Consider the following 21,543-nt stretch of genomic DNA (forward strand, 5'->3'; position numbering starts at 1 on the left):
ACTGTATGTTCAGATGAATCGAAGTGATGGGATGTCAGCACAGTCTCCTCATTAAGCACAGCACAGAGACCTTGTGCAAACCAAAATATATCATGATTAAACTTTGGGCACCATCAGAGAGGACAGAAATAGATGCTCATTTGATGATCCCGGGGGGGGGGCTCTGCTACTGGTTTGATATCATTAGATCAGAAACACACTTCAACGCATGTGCGTGTATTGAAATAGTTTTTCCAAAGTGAGAAAAGTATCATTCCTTCTTTGCATTCAGACAACCTGGACTTTAATTACATGTTAAAATAATGTGTTTATCGTCTACAAGAGTAAAATCAAAGTTCTCAGCGGACCTACACAGATATGTTGCTGTTTTTAATATTGTAATGTAATTTTTCTCCAAATCCTTCCTATAATTATTAGGAAAAAATTAGGTTCAATCACTCTCCACTGCCATCTTCCATCTTTTTTTCCCCCCGACAGAATTACACAAACACACACATACACACACTGCCATCTAACGATGTCATCAAGCCATCTGCAGAGCTCTTGTCCCCATGTGCTGGAAGACCTGTGCTCTCATTAATGCCCTCACATTGCCGTCCATCTACCTGTACCAGTCTGTCTGAGCAGATTTTGGCTTCATCTTTCTGTCCAGGTGCTCTGTTATTTATAGCCACCTCAAAAACGGTATCAGTCCACGGTGACAGTTGCAGACAGTAGCCCTCTCACACACACATCTCGGAAATTGAAGGTTGTCTATTGGAATGCATTTGTCTTGGGAAGAGGCTTTACGCATATGTGGATGGAGGTTTCCAAATATTGAACAAATGTGATGATATTTTCTCTGACGTATTTGTGTTAGAGGTTATTTTGTGCTCCTTTTTTGATGCCAAAGGGAGATTTTTGATGATCCACAAACACACCTTGACAACAAAACCTTAAAAAAAACATTAAATATGATTCATATTATTTGAGCTAACAACATACAAAATAAATAAATTTTAGACTTAAAGCAAAAGTTCAATATTTTGTGGGAAGCACATTTATTTGAAGATCGATAACACTCGCACATCTGTCCGTTAAATATAAAGCTACAGCCAGGCCTGTTTCCAGTCTTTGTGCTAAGCTAAGCTAACCGGCTGCTGACTGTCACTGACTTCATATTTAACAGAGTGGTATCGATGTTCTCATCTTTCCACCAGAAAGCGAATTAGCAGACTTCCCAAAAAGTAAACATTTGCTTCAAACGAAAAGTAAATTTAATTGGTGCAAAAATCACAAGCTATAATAAAAGTAAAAGAGAATGCTACTTCCATGTCAGACTGTGCTGCAAACTCTTAAAATGACATTTTAAAGTATAGACTATGTAACTTTTGAAAAAATAAACTACCTGTGCTATTGTTACACTGTGTTTTAGCATTTATTATCAGCATTTAAAATAAGCAAAATAAGTTTTCTTGCAGTGCCTGGAAATAATCTCAAAGTGGTTTTCAGATTTGATTTGAACGTTTTGAATAGAAAGATGCTCACAGGGCATACAGTACATCAAACATCAGACAAACTGCAGTTTATATGTACCTTTCACCTTGACCAACATCTGTCTTGATGAATCACTGACGGTTTGTAAAGCTCCTGGATTCCTTTTTATTCTAATAAATCTGTTGCAGTCCACGTCAGGTATGAGGAACATGTAAGCACCAGGTTCATACTTTCCTTTTTATCAGCTGCATATGATTCATGTACAGTATATTCCAGAAATAAATATGTCTAAAAATATTCATTACACCATGGTTCTAACACACGCATCCCAATCGTTTAAGGGAGAAGCTCCTGTTTTTGAGGAGTGTCAGCAATTTCCGATAATAGCAGCTGAGTAAATGTCCTCCTGTTTCATGATTTGTCTAAAGCTGTCTGTTGAACTGAGTGTGTGTTTTACAGTGAGACAGAAAACTGTATCCTTTGTGGTATTCTTGGTAGACGGTTACACAATCCTTTGCAAACTCTCCTTATTTGCTGCAATGAAGCAGATGTGCTATGTTGTTAAAAATGTTCCCGCTGTATGTATGCGTGTATTTGTCTGCAGACTCCCATTTTATCAGGCAGCATCCCAAAGTGTTTTGACTTGCTGCAGAATTATGTAACTGTCTAAACAGTTTGTGGCGAGTTTAGAAAGTGGAGAGATTTATGATGAAAACACTGTTGAAGACCCCTGGTGGGCCGTGAACCACACTTTAGGAACCACAACTTCAAGGTTGAATGTAACAGAGACACCGTAAATTCAGTTAATGCCAGTGGACGGAAATGCTACATCGTAAGACTTGGAATTGCTGTATGCTGCGTTGAGTGCAGTTCTGAGATACTAAAGGACAATGATTTGAAAAAGTATGCAGACACCAGAACATTATACCCATATGTGACTGCTGAATTATGGGCATTAAGATGTTTCCTCCACTCTTCTGGGAAAGATTTCCAAATGTTTTTGGAACCTGGCTGCATGGATTTGCTCCCATTAAGCCACAATAGGTCGGCCACTGTTGGGTGTAAGACCTGGCTCGCGGTCAGCGTTCCAAGTCATCCTAAATGTGTTAGATGGGGTTGACGTCAGTCAAGTTCTTCTAACCTAAACTGGAAAACCATTTCTTTATTATATTAGGTTTGTGAATGGGGGCATTGTCAATTTGAAACAGGAAAGGGCCTTCCCCAAACCACACTCTTGTCTAAAGACAGTAGGATGCTGCAGCTTTAACATTTCCCTTAATTGGGAAAAAATCTAGTCCATACTTAGCCCCATGTAAAACAGAGGAGCAAATCCTGGCATGTTTGTTAGCTGGAAACAGCAAATACTTGGCATTTTTCTTAATAAATAAACTATTGATCAATTATCTAAATTGTTGTAAGTTAACTTCCGGTCAATCAGTCGTTTAATTGACTAGTCGTTTCAGCAATGCATATCATTAAAAACACTGAAAAACATCCAAAGGCATTTTTCTAATCTACAGACATTGAGACCACACAGACACACCATCACCGCCACCAACACTCACACACTGGTGCGCGCTCCCGCCGAGAACCGCGTGCACGAGCAGCGTTCCAGCGCTCTCGCTCACACTGCGAAACTTGGGAGTTAAATGAGCAGCAACTAGTACCAGCCGTTTACAAGTCAGCGCGGACGAGCTCCTGTTACTGAAACGAGGCTCTTTCGACTAAAAAAAGTCCACCTACGAAAAAAAAAAAACAACAACTATGAACGCAAAGAGAGTGGAGACCATTTCTGCCCGGGTGGATGCTTCTGGTTCTTCACCTGGTAGGACAGTGGTCGCATGTTTTGGCGCGTTCACCGATAATTTGGTGATTTGTGGGTCTGTTCTGTTGGTCTTGCATGGAGAAAATGTCAGGCAAAACTCCTAGCATAAAAATTACAATTTAATATTGCCTTGCTTATCGGTCAAAATATATACCTGGTACAGTATAACTTAAATTTTGTGTGATTATAGGACCACTCCTTGATTCGGCTTGTACTTAATGCAACAACAAATACATTATTTTGATAAAATTACAACTTTTTAAACTGTAAACGCTAACATTAACTAAGCTTAATTCCCTTAACGTTCACATTAAATATAGTTAGCCACACCAAATTAGACTGTCGATAGCAAGTCTGTAGCTAACAATTTAATTCTGTTGTAAAAAGTTAAAATTTTATTGAATTTTTAATGACCATTACCGCTGATTTTCCTGTCGACAATATCGATTTATAGTAGGTAGGTTATGTAACGTTAGTCTCTTCATAGTTGTATTAGTATTATTTTGAAAGGCAACATTAAATTGATTTAATTTTAATAGAATTTGGCGTAATTTTTTCTTATTACAAAGGTTAGCTTGCATGCTTCTGCAACATACATTTGTAACGTCTTTTGTCACCACAAGGTAACTGTAGAGTCATGTCTGGACTTTTGCCTTCTCTTGAAAGGAAAATATTGTTGGTTGATGGGCGATTTGGTCAATTTGTCAGAAATTCAACTAGGCCATTTTTGTTCTTCATAATTGCAGTTACTGCTGAATGATTTTACCTACAGGGCACCAAAATTTAGTTTTGGTTGGTAAGGTTTAGAAATCCCTGTTGCAAAGAAGACAGTTCTTTTCATGTTTATCTGCCATTGTAGCCTACACTTTGTATCCACAAAAACTTTTGAACCCCCTTGTGATAATTGAATTTGAGTACTTGGGTGGAGGTCTATCAGAAAAAAAAAAACGTCCATAATGGATTCAGTAGCACAAATCCTCTCCTGGGTCCCCCCCCTCCAGTAGTTGGCAGGCATCCAGAATAATGATCACTGAGTCATAGTCCATAGGTTTCCCCTCAGGCTCCTCACTGCCTCTCTCAGAGCCAGAAGAGCAGTTAACCGCTCATCACTCCTGGCTCAGGTTAATGTTTGTTTGCACACCTAATTGACTTGTAATTGTTCTTTGTTAAGGATATGAGTCATACCTTTGAGGTTTGAAACAGATTTGAGTTGTTGAGAAGTATTCCTCTCGAACTTAATACTCCTTGAGCAAATGTTTTTTTCAGTTTTGTCTCTGGAATTTAAATGATATAAGGCAGAATCAGAATCAGCTTTATTGCCAAGTTTACACATACAAGGAATTTGCTTTGGTGTTTTGGTGCAAAACAGTAAACATAGTAGAAATATAAAGCAAGTACTGCAGGTCAAGAATCATAAATATATATTATATCATTGATCCGGGCCTTGTTGATGAGGCTGGCTGCAGACGGAAAGAAGTTTTTGTAACTAATGAGGACATGCAGCCTTGGACAAATGCTTCTAATGGGGCTGAATAATCCAGATCATGGATATGGACACAGAGAACGTACTGTTCAGTTTTTCACCAGAATAAGTCATTAGTTGTGGTGAACACATCTGACTGTTACAGTCTCAGTTATCTTTAATTTCTCAGTTATAGGAGACTGCAGTATTAGAGTGTTAACTAATATGTTATTGAAGGATATTGATTGCTGGCTGTCAGGTGGCGTAAAGTTCAGTTGATCTATAGAGGGTCAGTTTAGGGGCTAAAGATATGCACAGCATTTGTTATAGGCCTAGTTTATATTTATAAGTAATAACTGATTCTTGAAGAGAGAAACCAAAATGTCACTAATGCAATATTTTTTTTCTCAATATGCTTTTTTCCTCATATTTTCATAGTTTTTCTCTCCCTCTAAAACCCCCACCACTTTGTCCCCAGTGGGCTACCACATCATGGTCCCCAGGGAAATCTTAAAACATAACGATCGCCCAAAAAAATGCTACAGCCACCCATCCATGAGTTAATCCCAGGAGGAGCTTCCTTGGTGCAGTGATTCTTTGCGTCAGTGCCTTGGAGCTCTCTCAGATCACCATTGCAACTTCTCTCGGTGCCTGCTAAAGGCTCCCCTAGCCGTTTCTCTCCTTTAGTACCGTATCCCTGAGTTTCAGAAAGCCGATATATGAAACGAAGCCCCGTCAGGTTTATTGTTCCGAATGAGCTACTTTTAGCACCATAGCGAGCTCCGTCTTTTGCACTTAAATAGTTGAGAACAAGCTCTGTCCATTGTGGGCTGTTGGTGATGAATGTCCTCTTTTCCTTTGTGTCAGTATGAATTATCAAAGCTAATTATGCCTCATATTGTATATCCAGGGCCTCAAATAGTGCAAAACAACATTAAGTAATAAAACATAAACAGTAGAAATGTTACCATGAGGGATTACCACATAGCTGTTCAATCAATGCTTCATTTACTCTGATTTGCATTTAATTACTTTGGCTTATGTTTAGCCTACTACATGCATAATATTTTCCAACAGAACTAGTTAATAGACTAAAAACTCTGCACATTACTGTCCGTCAAGAGACAACCCAAGATCTTTGCAATGTTAGTACACCAGTGGGGACAAGTGGAAGCATAATGTGGAGAGTTAAGGTCTAGGTCAGTCACAATACAAATCTGCATATGCATGACTTAACAAATTACACTGAGAATAAACAGACTTAATCAATATTTAGGACATAAGTACTGAGTCAGGATCTTGCAAGACTGATGTTTGAGCCACTGAGTTATGTACTTTGGCTTTGATGCAGCCAAGTACAACAACCCATTTGCAGCATTTATTAATGTTATCACGCAGTATACAGAGTTTGATAGTGACTGCAGCACGTTCTGACAAAAACAGCCACTTTCTTTACAGAACGTTGTTTTGGTGACATGAAGGACAGATGAAGCTCACCATATGAAGATGGCTTAAAAAATATGTTTAATCATCACTTATAGAATATATAAGATGGTTATTTGCGTGTGGGATGCTTCAGTTAAGAATGTCCCTGAAGAATGTGCAGTCCCTGTGCTAAAAGCCATGAATTTGTTTTGTAGAGGGAAGGAAGGAACCATAATGTACTTTGTCTGCTCTTAGATGTCAGCTTTGAGCTTTTATGGCGTCGAGAACTGACCACATGCGGTGTGTGTGTGTTTTCTCAGCATCTGTCAGCCAGGGGTCCTGAGATGACAGTGAAGCTGCGATCTGAAACTGCTCCAGATCTGTCAGACAGCAGAACAGTGTGTTTTAGCTTTTCAGAGGAAAGTTTTGACAGTATGCAGCACACGATCACAGAAGTTTTTCTGTCTTGTTTGATTTGTTATTAGAATAAATTGCAGTGTGCCTCGTTTAAAGGCAACTTAAGGAGACTCAGATACCACATATTGTTTTTAAGGGCTGACATTTTTAGCAAGTGGCAGCTTCATTTTGACAGCATGTTCAGGTGCTGTTGTTTTTGTTTTAATTGCAAAAAATAATTGTGTGACTTTCCCCAGTTTTGCTTTGCACCTCTTGATGAAGAGATAATAATAAAGAAATCTGCGAGGATCACAGATTCTCACTTCACTCTATAAATAGATTCAAAATTGGACAGTTTGACTTATTAAACAGTCAGATCTGGCACATCAGATGGTCTTAATGGCATACCAACTGCTGTGAAGTTAAATGTACTCCTTAGTGTCAAGATGGGACCCAGAAAGAAGTCTCTGTCATTGGTAGATTGTTTTTTTTTGTGACCACCTGTGTGCTTCCTCTCTACCTGTCGATAAAAAGCCGGTCTTTGGTCACATCCAGGATTAATTATACCATGAACCTCCCTGTTTGTCTCCCGGGCACCCTCCAGCAGATTTTGTTTGTTTTGGATCCAGCCTTTGTTTTTCCCTTTGAGAGACTGGGTGGGGAGCATCTGCTTGCATGGCCCATCTGCCTTGGGACTCAGGCCAGAGAAGAATGAGGGAAGGAGAGGTGTAAAGAAAATTGGGTGAGGTGAGGATACAGGGGACAAAGAGGGACAGGTGGAGTAAGACAGTGATGGATAAACAGAGGGTGACTGATTGGGATGGAGAAGGGAAGCTCGTGGAAGGAGGCTCTAAAGCGCCGTTGCTGTGGCTATAACTGTAGGGACAGCGGAACATAAGGTGCTTGTTTATGATTGCTGAATGCAGAAAGAAGTGGACCGTCTTTCCTGTTTGTATTTCCACCCGCAGGCTTGTTTATACCACAGATTCCCTCCATTTGACTTCCTTGGATAGCGTGCCAAGCAGCCAATGCCAACTGGGTGGCAACGCTTGGCTTCAGCTTGCAAACATGTCTTTCTTTGTTAGTGCCAAGGTCATATTGAGGATAAACCACATTTCCTGGTGCCCAGAAGAATAACAGGGAAATAAGAAACTTTGGTCATCTGACATTTCTCACCTTTTTGTCCTGAAATTCAAGTCCTGTTTCTATAAAGCAATACGTAGTACACAAACAGCTTTTTGTGTGAGTCAAACCAATGATCAATGAGTTTTCTCAGCACATGTTTAATTGTCTCTTAGTTAAGGAATTATAGGTTTAAAGGCTAAAGTTCCTCATAACTTTGCAATATGGCTCATTAATATTTCATTTGTTGTTTTATCTTAACATCTTCATCGATATTTGATGATGTTCTTTGTTGTCATTCTGACAGTAAAGGAGTTTCAGTGAATTAAAGGTCTGTTAGGCAGGATTTGCTTCTTGTTTTCAAGTATGCTAATATGTTTTAATATAGATACTCACTGAAATGACTGACCTGTCAAAAAGTTTCTTGCATTTTTTAAAAGCCAAAAATTGAACAAAGGAAAAGCCTTTTGGATCTTTAACCAACTCTGAAAAATGTCCCATCTATTTTTAGGTTAAGTAAGCCATTAATATATTATCACATAGTTCAGTATCGGACAGTCAATTTGCTCTGTATTTATTGTTATTTTAATGTTTGATAAAGGTCCAAGTTCTACTACATTACCTTTTTATTGTTGTTGTTGTTGATGACGACCTCTTTCATAGCATTTTACATTGTGGCAGGGTGGCTCGATAGTGACAGTCACTGTCCCACAATCAAAAAGTTGCAGGTTTGATCCCCACAGTTCCCAAACTTTGCTGTGACCCTTTAATACAAAGTTCTTCACAGAGTGCATGTCTGTGAGGTGTGAGTAGTTCATTTGAGACTTCAGATTTTCTCTCAGAATGTTTGAGAAAGTGTTAAAGGCCTTAAGAGGTAAAACTATACAGTATTTTGCAAGAAAACAAATGTGTAGTAGAATCTTGATTTTTCTGATTTTATTACACTGTAATTATCTTGTGACCGCTTAGATTCATCTCGTGACCCCTTGTGTAGGTCCTGACTCCCAGGTTGGGAACCATTGCTTTAAAACTGTCCTTTAGCAGAACACTGAACTTCTACAGACTCATTGTTTAATTTTAAGACTAGATTACAAAAAAGGAAAATGTAGTAGAGGAAAAACTGTACGTAGTGATAACCTTTGTGTTCTTTTTTGTCTGTGTATGTATATGTATGTGTGTGTGTGTGTGTATATGCCCTTATTATCATATATCCTGCTGTTTGTTTTCCACTATTCTCTGTTCTGTTGGCAACTTGGCATTCAGATCCTGTTAATGAGTTTCGCTCTGATTTTGCTTGTCATCTTTTTTCTGTTTTGTTTCTTTGAAATAAGATATCCTGGGTCTTTAAATCTGACCTGCACAAATTAGTAATCATCAGTATTAATCACTGTGCCTGCCTGAATTATTATCATTCCACAAATAAGCACAAACAATGCATTACTATGTGCTTTAGAGATCAGTTCCAACTTGTGAACTTTGTCACATCTCACTCCCCCACTCTCTACTGTGCCTCATAAAACCTGAACAAAAAAGAATTATGGAACTAACATTAAAGAATCAGCTGTATTTCTAGTAGGATGAGTCTTTCCAAGGAGTCTTTGATGAAGTGGTGTCAGAGCTGAACATCATACAGGCCATATGTGGAGGCAGGCCTGGCATGAGTGGCCAACTGGAGGGTCCGTCTGTCTTTCTTCTTGTCCCAATGGGGGGGCTCAAAAGCCTATTCTGGGCTTTAGTCCCTCCAAAAGTCCATGGCCTACAGGATACTGCCAGCACTTAATATAGACTACACAATACTAAACATATCTCTTATTCTGATGGGAAATTGTGACATGTAAAGCACACTGATCTTGTTAGTTAGGGGAGACCTGAAAATAGATTGGAAATATAACAGCAGTTTGCATAGATTAACAAAGAGTGTCAATAGGCTTATCTACAGTGGCTTAAGTAATTATCAGTAGATGTTTTTCAATGTTATGTCAACCTAGAAAATCATGAAAAGAATGTGTTTACTGTGTGGTAGTTGTGGCATCCATGCAATGTGCAAGGCTGACACCAAGTGGTTATACAGAGAAAATGGTGTCTCAGTAGAAAAGAATAAGCTTTTCACACACTTTTCATCCAATTGTTAAGCTACAAGCCTGCATACAGAAGACAGATGTCCTTGCACTGTTTATTGTGTTATTTATTTGCCTATTTTGTTCGTTTTTACATTACAAGAGAGTGCCTCAGTTATAGCCTAAAATATCTCATGTGTCGAGATCAGGTCAGATGTCTGGCTGTGCATATCCATTGCAATATAGTCTAATGTGGTCAGACATGTAAGAAAGTGATGTTATTGACTTACATAATGTACCTGGAAAAATACACAGACCAGGTTAGGATGATATAATTGGTGATGAAGCTGCTTTTTTCATTATCAATTAATCTGTTAAACATTTTTCTCTATTAATCGTTTGATCTATAAAATGTTAGAAAATAGTGAAAAATGCCCATCACGATTTCTCAGAGCCTAAGTTGACATGTTTAGATTGCTTGTTTAGTCCAACCAACAGTCCAGAACCCAATTGTATGCAATTTATCATCAGAAGACGAAGAAAACCAGAAAATCAAAATGCAAGTACTTCAAAAAGTACTTGCATTAATTAGCGTATGATTAAAATAGTTGTTGATTGACTAATAGAATAATTGTCTGGACAGCTTTTTTTTTTTTTTTTTTTAGATTAAACACATTTTTTGTACATAGTTTAGTACAGACCAGATATCTGATTAACAGAGTCTGAGGCAGAACCTGCGAAAAGCAATTGATTGTTGGAAGTGATATTAATATACTTGAAGTTTAAACAACCAAATGCACGGCTTATATTTTATGATTCCCATGATGTATTTAGGATTGCTTGTCAGTAAGTAGATTCTGTTTTTTGTTTAGTTTAGTTTAGTTTTTTTGAAGAAACTGCCTCTGTCCTAAATAATTAGAGCTTGTATAGATGGCAGGAAACTGTCCTGATCTTTAGTCTACATTAGTTATGCGGTGGCAAATAAATTGCCCTTTTTTTGATGAGCTGAAAAATGAGAGTATCCCCAGAGAAAATGAAAGTGACCTTACAACATAAACCTCCAGATAGGCTATATTTTTTGTATGCTTCACTGCCACAATGACATGCATCTTTACACAGAAGGTGCCCCAAATCCCTCTAGGTGCTTGTATAGTCACCAGCGCAGTGTCTCTGGTACTCGCTGACCGATAAAGAGCCACTGTTATCTTCAGATAGCAGGCGCTGCGGCTGAATAATTTATGGAGGCATTCCAACACACTGACTCAGAAAACTACACACACCCACAGAGGGCAGGGAAGTAGTAAAAGGTTTGACGCGTGTCTCTGGAGGTGTGTGTGTGTTTGGGTTTGTGTCAGGTTTTGCTTGTGTGAAAGTGTGCATATTCAAAGATGTGTGCTAGTGTCTATACATACAACTTTGTCTTAGCAGTATGCGCTGTGTGTTGAATTGTGTGAGAGAGACCAGGCGAATGTGAACTGATGGACTGTCCGCACTATTCATTTTCATTATGCTGAGTTGCCTTCTCCCAAGAGCTTTGTCAATTGCCCATTTAAAAAGTGCTGAACTCTTATTCCTGCAATAATTAATACTGCAGCATAATTGAAGGATAATAATGAACAAATGCTGTGATTGACACATAATTGTATCGGCAAGATTGTTAAGGGGATATCGCAGCCCTGTTTTTCATTATCTTGTGTGCCCTTTTGATTAGCCTTTGCAGCTGAAGCTGTTGATACTTGTAATTTGAATAAACCAGTTGCATTCTGGGGCTGCAGGACTCCTTACTGTACGTACAGTCACACTAGGAAAGAAGCTTCTCTTAGTGCAAGGTTATATAAAGAAGTTATAGACAACTTTTCTTCTGTAAATCTGACACTGATCTTGGCTTTCTCGTTCTCCCTCCTATCAGATTACTCGGCAATGGTTCATGAGGTGATTGTTATGGATTTTAGGTCAGCTTAAGTAAATAAGTGAGCAACCACCGGTTCCGCAAGGACGCCAATATGGAGCTCTCGTGTTTCAAAACGAGAAAATAAATCTGGGATGTACTGATTCATAGTGTGACTTCACCAAGATGAGCCTACATCTCCCATCTTTAAATACTGCATTGCAGTTTATTTAATCCACAGGGCTGTTTCCCCTCATGCATTCTGCTAATTTTAGCCGCCACTTTGGAGGACAAGGTCACCGTGGGTGTGTGAGAAATGGGGAAGGGAAAGTGTGTGTTTGTGTGTGTGTGCATGCTGGAGGGGGGCAGAGGGACGGCCAACCTAGATGCACATACCTCAACGGGTCTTCTGTCTGGCCCTGCTGTGACTGCCAACTGACCTGCTAACACTGAACCACAGGGTTTCTGACCACCATGACATTGGAACAGAGAAGGAAAGATGGCATCGAAAGCAGCAGTTCATTTCAAGCTATTGCAGCAGAGAATAATGAGAACATTGACTTATGGCTCCAACTTGTGATCTATCTTTTACAGGGTTCTTCAGTGGCTGTATTGTGTTTGTGTGTTTAAAGTTTCATTGGGGGAACTGGGCTGAGGCAATAGGTTTAAAACTGTTCAGAAATCCTAAAATGTAATGTTTTCCTTTTTTGTTTTGTAACACTTTATTTATACATGTATGCCATTTTAACAAGACAGTATTAACAAAACAGAAGACAAAAAAGAAGAAATGTCTGTGTATTTCAAGTAAAGTTATAATAACTCCCCATGCTTAGAGTGTAATTTTAGCATACAGCCTATTCATATGTCAATAGCAGAATAACAAGTCGAGTTAGCCCATCGTATAAGCAGTAGGCCAACTATATTATGTATTAAGTACACAGATGTAGGAGTATATGGCAACAAATATTTGAACATCAAGACAAAAAACAAATATAATTAATACATACACAAACACAAAAGGTTTTCTTTCAGTCTACATTGAAAAAAATCGTACACACAGGAATTAAAACAGGCAGATTCCCATGTACATTAGGTTTCATTACAACCTCTTACAGTGATTACATGTAGGACCTAAAACGGTGTAGTCCCTCATTCGTCCACGAATGTTCCATCGTAGAAAAGGTTTCAATCGTAGTCATCTGGACACTGTTTTCAGAATCAAGACGTTTCGGCTCCCATCCGGAAGTCATTCTCAATTGTGAAAAATGGTCTGAGAAGTCAGAAATTTAAGCTAATCTGTGTTACTTAAGCCCTCAGGAAGGAGTCTTCCTGGGTTTCTGCTGTTTAACCTGCCTAGTTTCACCTGAAACTGCCCTTCAGTTGTAGGACCTAAATTAATGTTTTCATTACCAAAAGATGTAACATATAGGACGCGCCTCTCAACTGCTACATCCCTATGAATTAATGTTACACTTGAGTAGTAAAGGCAGTTAGTGAGTTCTACTTCCTAATGTGGCTGAGAACATTCAAGAGATAAAGTTGAATTCATGTTTTGCTGCTGGGCGGCAACATCCTTTGCTATGGGTAATGGCTTCTGTAATGGGCTACTGCATTATCCTTGCAAGGTTTTATGGAAATGCAGGGCTTGGTTCAAATGAGCCTGTTGTCTTGAATGTGTGTCTTCCATCATTTTTCACCCGCAACACTGGGACAAAAAGACTAGAGTCACAGTTGGCCTTAAAGGGACAGAGGACTGAAATGTGTGGGAAGTTCTGCCAGGTACATTGGTGTTTGACTGGTGCTGAATCCAACTGCATTGAGCCTCTGTTAATTAGACACAACCCAAATAATTTATATTTTATTACAACCTTGGAATTTTGGCACCCTGGAAAAGCTCTTGATGTTTTTTAAAATGAGACTTCCATTCTTTCAGGAACATGATGATCTTGAAAGCTGATTCAAGTTTAGTACAACTTGGATCTTACTGTCAGAGGTTTGTCCATTGTTTCTCTTCGGTAATTAGTATTCACAAAAACATTGCTCACAGCAGAACTTGAAATCCAGTAATCCTAGTAGTCTTTGTATGATGAAATAATGCATGCAATGTGAAGTTGTTTTCAGCAGCATTTTTTTAATATACAGTATGTTTTTTTTTTTCCTTCATACACAGCAGCCGTCCAAGCCAAAGGAATGTTAATCTTAACCTTAAGTTACCCAAGAATAGGACTGAGGGGTCTTTGTCACTGATTTCACAGTGCATATCAGCAAATGGCGTCTGACCTAATCAATAGATGTCTTTAATAGAGAAACACTAAAATCAGTGTCATAACACCTAAAAGTCCATATTCATTTGTCCGCTTTTTTTCTTTTGTTAACTCTGTTGTACCCCTGCTGCTGCTGCTGCTGCTGTTCATGTAACATTTTATAAGTAAGCTTGCCTGCCAACGGTTGTATCGTCACTTCAGGACAGTTTTGAGAAGGAATATAATAGTTTTTTGTGCCGTGCTTCTTGCTTCTCCTGCGTAAAATGCCACTTCAAGCGAGCTTTTCCTGTCTGTGCTGACAGCCTGGGACCACAACAACTCCACCAAGTGTTTGCTGTGCGTGCTAATATAATAAGACCTATTGTGCATAGATGCCTTGGCTTTCTTTAGTTGGTATATGCTCACTTGGTGGTATCAGTTACCTGTGAGGCTGCCTGTGTGCATATGCTGGCTGCTAATTTCTTCACATATGATGCTGCGATTAACCTGTGTCTAGAAGGTGCACTGGTATTGATTGTGAATTACTTTCGTAGTTGGTGAGCATATTTTTCTTTTGGTGGTTGTTTGCCACTGTGACTCGAGATGTTTTCATGCTGTTACCTATAGTGGTGAAACATAACTCATGTTTAAATCTTATAGGCTGATTTGCTTTTGCACATATTTCCTTCGATGACATTGCCTGTTTTGGAGTGGTTTCCTGTTGGTCTCTAATGGAGAATAATCTTGTGTGTTGACTTTAGTTGTAGTAGTATTCTGTAATTTGGTTTTATGGCATACTCATCAATGCACACATAGGATAGTTTGTGTATTCACATTTTCTCCACACATTTCAGCTATGCATCTAGAAACTCTTTTAACTCATAAATGCTCAGCTCCTGTTCTATGATTTACATCACTGGTCGATTTCATTCTAAGAGATTGTTTTGTTCTTGGATGACCACGCAGTGTTTGGTGCCCACCCCACACATAATAGTCTTTATTCAATGCAGGTTTTGGTGGGGAAATTTAGTGTTGCCCAATCTCCTCCATGCTGATTTTGATGTATGTTTTCAGGGAGTGACAAGGTCCGAGCCTTGATGTCAAATACTAACTCTGCACTTATAATAAAATATAACTCCAAATCCATTCCACATGAGCTGGTTCTCTGAATTGATTTCAGAATACATTACTGCAAATTGCTTCTGATGTAATCAATAGGTGTCTGTATTAGAGGAACAATGAAGATTTAAGTGTGCATGGGATCCACAAGCTCAATCGTATACACAAACCACATAGCACCTTGAAGTCTACGTTCAGCAGCTAACATATGTGGATTGTATTTCAGTAATTTTTCATGGATTGACTTGAGCAGGACAGATAATCAATCATAACAGAGTGATCGGATGGGAAAACAAATCCACCCCCTCCTCTTGGTTTACATGGTTATGAGTTGTGTGCTGCAACAAGATTGAATAACTGTGTAACTATAGGGTGTTACAAAAAAACTTCAACTTAGCACCTGACATCCAAAGAGGCTGTGTTGTAAATGGATATAACAGGTTCAGTCTCTCCCAAAAATAGTCCAGTCATGTCATTCAAATCAGCTCCATGCACTGTGTACCATGTACACAGATATACAGTAAGTAACCTCACACTTCAATTAAAATGCACTGTCATGGGAGACTTGGCTTTTGTGTGAATTTCCAGATGTTGGACTATTTCTGGTCTTGAACCTATTTTACTGGAATTGTTTGGATGTGAACCACACATTTGCGTACACTTTTTAAAGAGACATTTTCCCTGCAGACATTTTGACATGTTATGGCAGAAAAAAACATAGATGTAATCAATAACAGTACTTGATAACGACTGCATTCCATTTAAGCATGCTGGCTCACTGTCATGGCTTACTTACACTTGCTTGAACTTGATGGAGCCATTGTTAATGTTATAAGTTACACTTGTGCCTTTGCTGCTATGAATAAGTAAAAATATCTGCTATGAAAAAGGTTTACAGTGCTATGCTGTGCATACAAGTTGTCCAACTTCTAATTATTGATTAAGTTCTTATGCATTATTATTTGAGAACTGGATAGTATAGAGCTCCTTCAGATAAATGTACATTTTTGTTGAGCCTTACACCTGCATTCATTGATTTTTTGGTCAGTTGGGGGCAGCACAACAAGCTGTAAACACAGCATTGACATGTTATCACCTTGTAATGTTGACATGGCATATATATATATATATAAAAATATCTGGCTCTTTAGCTGCTAAATGCTCCACTATGTTCACCAGCTAGTTGCTAACTTTGTCTGCTAGTGTACAATGGGCTTAACAGAATTTTTTGCTGAAAACAGCCGTGCTTCTGGAAAGGACACTGCTAGCAGTCAGAGTGAAAGAAAACAGTCAAAATTGTGGGTCATAAAACAGTGTGCTAAAATGATGGGAACTGTAGAGTTAGGTGATAATTCACTGTGGGTTTGTTACTACGAGTGTCCCCTTTCGCATACATGGAGTCATTTATTACATGGTTAATATAAAATCTTATAGCAGATTATAGCAGCTTTAAGAAACTCTTAAGAAACCTGGTTTTGACTCAGAAGTCCACATTACCTGGTCTTGGAGTTGAATAGTACTACACTAAGGTGGTCTTGAATATCAATGAATATATATTATTCAACATATTGGGGGACAGCGCTTTCAAGCTCTCTCCCTTAGGACCTCGGGCTGTGCTTACCTAACAAGTGTTACCACAGAATCCATATCGTACCGTAACACTGCAGCCAATCTGTTCGCTCGTTTCAATCAGGCGTGTGTCTCGGCCTGCTGGGAAAGGATGGCTCGATTCCCAGCTCTCTGTCCAGAGCCCCCCATTGTCTTCTCAGGTACAGAATATGCCTTGCTCATCTCAGGGGAAGCAATTAGATTTAGCTTTGCTGTCTCCATCTATCACTGCACGGTAGTTAATGTTATGTGCATTTAAATGTAAGCTTAAGCCCATTTGGCCAATGACCAGGGACAAATCATTTCCATATGATCTATGTAAATTTATGACACTTACATTGAGCAACGCTGACAAAAATTCCACTGTCAACATATTCTAGAAGACATTAACACTGTGGTAATAAATTCTGGGTATTAAAGTCTAAGCAGTAATGGTGGTTCTGTGGTATACATCATTTTCAACTAAAGTACAGAGTTTTGAAAGGGTTGAAAATCCTACATATGCCCTCCAGTTAGACTCATCTGCCACATCATTTGTATCTGTAATAACACTGAGTATCTGACATTAATGGCTGTCTTGTTAATTAAAATGGTAAAGACAGTATAGTGCACACAGAGATCAGAGGGCAGGGTCAGATACAGGACAGAGCTGCTGGAGCTGGGAGTTTTAGGGATATTTCTGATTCACTGATATGGTGTTTGAACTTTTAACACATCAGTTGTTCTTTGTAACTGCTGCTGTCCTGGAACATGTTGAGGTGACTAGTATGACAGCTTATCATTTTTATTTTGTAAATTGTATATTTTCTAAATTGTATATATAATATTTTGCTTTTTAGAAGAATTGTCTTAGTATTGGGGTGTATTTGATTCACGTTCCTTATACAGGGTTCCTACGGCCCTTGAAATCCTTGAAAGTATGTGAATTTGAAGGGAGAAAAAATCAAGGCCTTGAAAGTTTTTAAAACTAGACATAAATACAAGCATTGAAAGTGCTTGAATTTATATATTTTGTGCAAAAATAGAAATGTAAGTTTTCTTATATATTTTTTTTTACTTAAAGTAACATCACTAACACAATCAAGCTTTGATCTCTTTTTAATTATTTGTGAGCTTCTGTAAAGCCTGCTAGTTCTCATTAAAAAAATTCTCAGTGTTGTAACAGTAATTAACCTTGATCCGTCTCAAACTATGCCGTGTTGGGCCCTTGAATTTGAGGGAATTAGACCTGGAAAGTCGTTGAAAAGACCTTGAATTTGATGTTTATCAAAGTGTGGGAACCATGCTTATCATTGAGGAGAAATCTCATTTCGGCTTTTTTGGAAACTGATTTATAGTTGCTAAAATGTAGTAAAACAATTGGTCACTCATTTTTCCTCTAGCAAAACATGAGGTTGACATAGGTGGTTTTGAGTGAAATATCTCAACAAATACTGGAAGGGTAGTAGTTTTGTACAGATGTTCCCCTCAGGATGAGTTGTAATAAGTTTGGTCATTCCCTACCAACAAGTCAATTTTTTTATTATTTGTGAGATAACTACAAAACTAATGACATTTGCATCAGCCTTAGTGCTAATTAGCAAATGGTGGCATGCTACCACACTAAGCTAAGATGGTGAACATGGTGAACATCAGCATGTTAGCATTGTATTAGTGAGCATGTTATTATGTTGACATTAGCATTTAGCTGAAAGAGCTGCTGTGCCAAGGTACAGCCTAACAGCCGCTTGCATGGCTATATGACACAGTACCGGCCTTTTGTGATAGTGCAGATACGATACCTGAGTTACAGTAGGCATATGGATATCTTTTTTTTAATACCATACTTTGATCAAATGTGTTTGATCAAACATGTTTCTACAAAACCCTTTTTTTTCATTTAGCAAAAGTCTAAAGTCTTACATGTCAGATTTTGCCAAAGACAAGCATACATACAAACATTTTGCTTGGATAAAATACACTCTAAAAACAGGAATTATGTGATCAAAGAATAAGTACATTATGCTAACAATGCTATGACTGCGACTAGACATTCAATGTCAGCTTTTGGTACTTGACAGTTTTTCATACATGGTGGAATAGACACATTTTAGTTGGTGCCAAAAAAGCATTGAGGTTTAGAATAACCAGCCAAAGCCAAAGTTTTACAACCTTTTGAAGATGGTGATAAACTATAGATTTTTCTGACTGTGACAGTGATCTGTTGGAGGGAGTGGGCATGTACAATATGTGTGTGTGTTGAAGGATTTCATGTGTTTTAAGAGGCTCAGGGGGGATGATCAAAGGGATCCACTGTGAATGCAGAGCCACCAGTATATTGGACTCTCTCTTTGTCCTCTGATACTAACTTGAGGCAAAAGCCATAGTGTCTTCCAGCAATTCTCCCTCTCTCACTCATTCACTCTCTCTGCTTCACAGAGCGGTCCTCGCTCTCCTCTTCCTCCTCCTCCTCCCACCCCCTTTCACACTCTGTTGATCAGCTCAGGAAATGGAAAGTGCTTGTGTGAAACCTGAGGATCACTTGCAGACTGAGGAAGCAGAGAGAGCGTGCACATCGTGTTTTAGCCTTCAAGGTAAGATGATGCTCAGAGGGACAATTGATAGCAGTTAGCCCTCACACTGGACTTCAATTTCTGTGCACTGAAGGATATAAATTTGCGATCCTGAGACCAAACCAAACGCCCTCCAGTCAGAGCGGTTGCATGATCTGTTGATGTCTGAAACTTCTGCTCTTGAAATGGGACCTTCAGGGGGATTGTAATCAGAGTACTGACTGAGGTAGGGTGTCGCTAGGTCATGTTTTATTTCGTAGTGTTATAAAATCTTGTTTGTTTGACTCTGGGATGGTTATCTGGAGACAATCAGGATGTTTGCTGGTTTAATTTGAATCTATTAGTGTGAGGCAGATTGTAGGCAAAGAATCATTTCACGCCAGTTTGCATTAAGACATTCTGCTTGGTGTATTTACTTTTTTCTATCCCTAGTCCTAAAATAGCTGGAAGTATAACTTGCCTTCTTGAAACAACAGCTCAGAACACATATGACAAGCATTTTCCAAAAGGGCATGCTGAAATGTCTTGCATTTCATTATGGCCATGCATAACTGGGGGAAGAAACATCCCAAATTAGCATATGTTCTCAGGTGTATTGCACGAACTTGTGACAGTTTGTTTTGCATGCTGCAGTGGCTGTAGGTATTTGTGTTTGAATGTTTACCAGAGGCTGTTAAGGGGTCATCATTTTAATTATGAGACTAATAATAATCACCTCTGTGTTACAATTTAGAATCATATTTACTACAAACTCACAACCCTTTGAGAAGTACCCAAATAATTAGGCCTGTATCTGTACAAAATGTACTTAGGTAAAGTCCTTGCAAATAATGCGACACTATATGTCAAAATAGAGAAGTTCCAGCCATGTGTACACCAACCAAGAGGACCCAGTGGAGGGAGGACCTGCAGCATATCCGTAAAGACCACGGCTTCTCTAAGAAAGTCCTGCTCAACTGCTGCCTGGTGCGGCGCATCATCACCTGGGCCTCCCCAAAACCAAAAGGTACAAAAACCACTGATTTAAGGGTACAGATAGGAGTTATGTAGAACCAAGGTGGCTTACTACGCGAGTATGGATGTGATTTAATTGGCTCTCATTCATAATGTTGTCAACGTCTTCTGAGTTAGTTTAGATTTTTGTTGTTCCCAGGTCTGTCTTGAAAACGAGATCTCAAGGTTTTTTCAGGTAGTCTACCTGAATAAATAATGTTGCTAAAGATTAACATAAATGAAGGACTAATAAACAATTGTTTTTAAAGTTGTGTGTAGTTAATTTTCCTTTTGCTCAGATAGCAGAGGTGTTTGTAAAACCAACTAGTACAATATCAGCATTTTACAGAGGAAAAAAAATGTTTGCAAGTACTGAATTTTTGTGTATATATTTTTAATAAACTTGTCTGTGCCTGGTGAATTTGGCAATTTTATGCCAAGGGTGAATTGCTGAGGGCAAAAATGAATATAGGGTGGATAATGTATTTATCATATAATTTATTTCAAAAACAAGGGGACAATAACATTTACTGCACTGAAAGTCAATCAGCAAACAAAAAGTTACCCAAAACAGTCAAGAGAAAGCTGAAAGTTGGAGAACTAAGGAAATGTCCACTTCCAGATACATGTCCAGGGAATATTGGAAGTACAGTGTGCTCTTTTATTGATTGGATTTTGATTGGATTTAACAGTAACACTATACGCTCATCAAATGCCCTGTTAACCTGAGGTTTGACTAGACGAAAGTGCAGAGTGTACTCAGTCCAAAAACTGCTCGGGCACCATTTTAAACATATTAACTTGGTATTGATCAGTCATCCTTTCACCTTACAGGAACTCCAGAATTTATGACTTTTCTGGAGTGAAAAATGATCAGAATGCACTGCACCACGAGTCACAATCGACAGCTGCAGTAAATTTATTCACTTTGAACCTAGGTCAGTATTAATTAATTCTCGGGTTATATATTCACAATGTATAGCCATATAAAATAGGATTCATAGCTTGTTTCCTTCAGGCAGTAAACATATCAGGCAGTAAAATACAGAGTCTCGTTATCCAAAGGCATTAGGTCAAACATCAGAGCTTGAATTAAGCCCCCTTTCTTAAATAAGGAGATAATATAAATATATCTATTTTTTTTTAAGTTTTATAATGAATATATTACTCGATTAGATGTTGAAATTAAAAATATTTTTCAATTTGGTATGTATGCACATAAACTGTAGGTATGGACGTATTTTAAAACATGACATTATCGATTCCCAAACACCATTTCTCCTTAAGGCTCTTAAGGATCTTTTAATTTGGATTTTTTTTCTTTCTTGCTTAGTGATATATGCACTTCGCATTGGTAATGAGAGTAAAGCTTTTTCA

At 38.5% G+C, this 21,543-nt stretch overlaps 1 protein-coding gene across 7 annotated transcripts in view; it reads left to right on the forward strand.

The window, feature by feature from the left end:
- Nucleotides 1-3,061: 3,061 nt before the first annotated feature.
- Nucleotides 3,062-21,543, forward strand: part of kcnip4a (potassium voltage-gated channel interacting protein 4a) — a 146,101-nt gene continuing 127,619 nt past the window's right edge. The window contains exons 1-3 of one of the 7 annotated variants that reach the window (XM_044183618.1): nucleotides 3,062-3,301; nucleotides 19,040-19,194; nucleotides 20,030-20,179. In XM_044183618.1, the coding sequence (XP_044039553.1) occupies nucleotides 19,110-19,194; nucleotides 20,030-20,179 (235 nt within the window). In that variant the 5' untranslated portion in view covers nucleotides 3,062-3,301; nucleotides 19,040-19,109. Of the gene's footprint in view, nucleotides 3,302-19,039; nucleotides 19,195-19,244; nucleotides 19,400-20,027; nucleotides 20,180-21,543 lie in introns of those variants that run through there. The other 6 variants (XM_044183619.1, XM_044183621.1, XM_044183622.1 and 3 more) reach the window with 6 other exon arrangements.

This window comes from Siniperca chuatsi, linkage group LG22, assembly GCF_020085105.1.
Source record: "Siniperca chuatsi isolate FFG_IHB_CAS linkage group LG22, ASM2008510v1, whole genome shotgun sequence".
Classification (NCBI taxonomy): Eukaryota; Metazoa; Chordata; class Actinopteri; order Centrarchiformes; family Sinipercidae; genus Siniperca; species Siniperca chuatsi.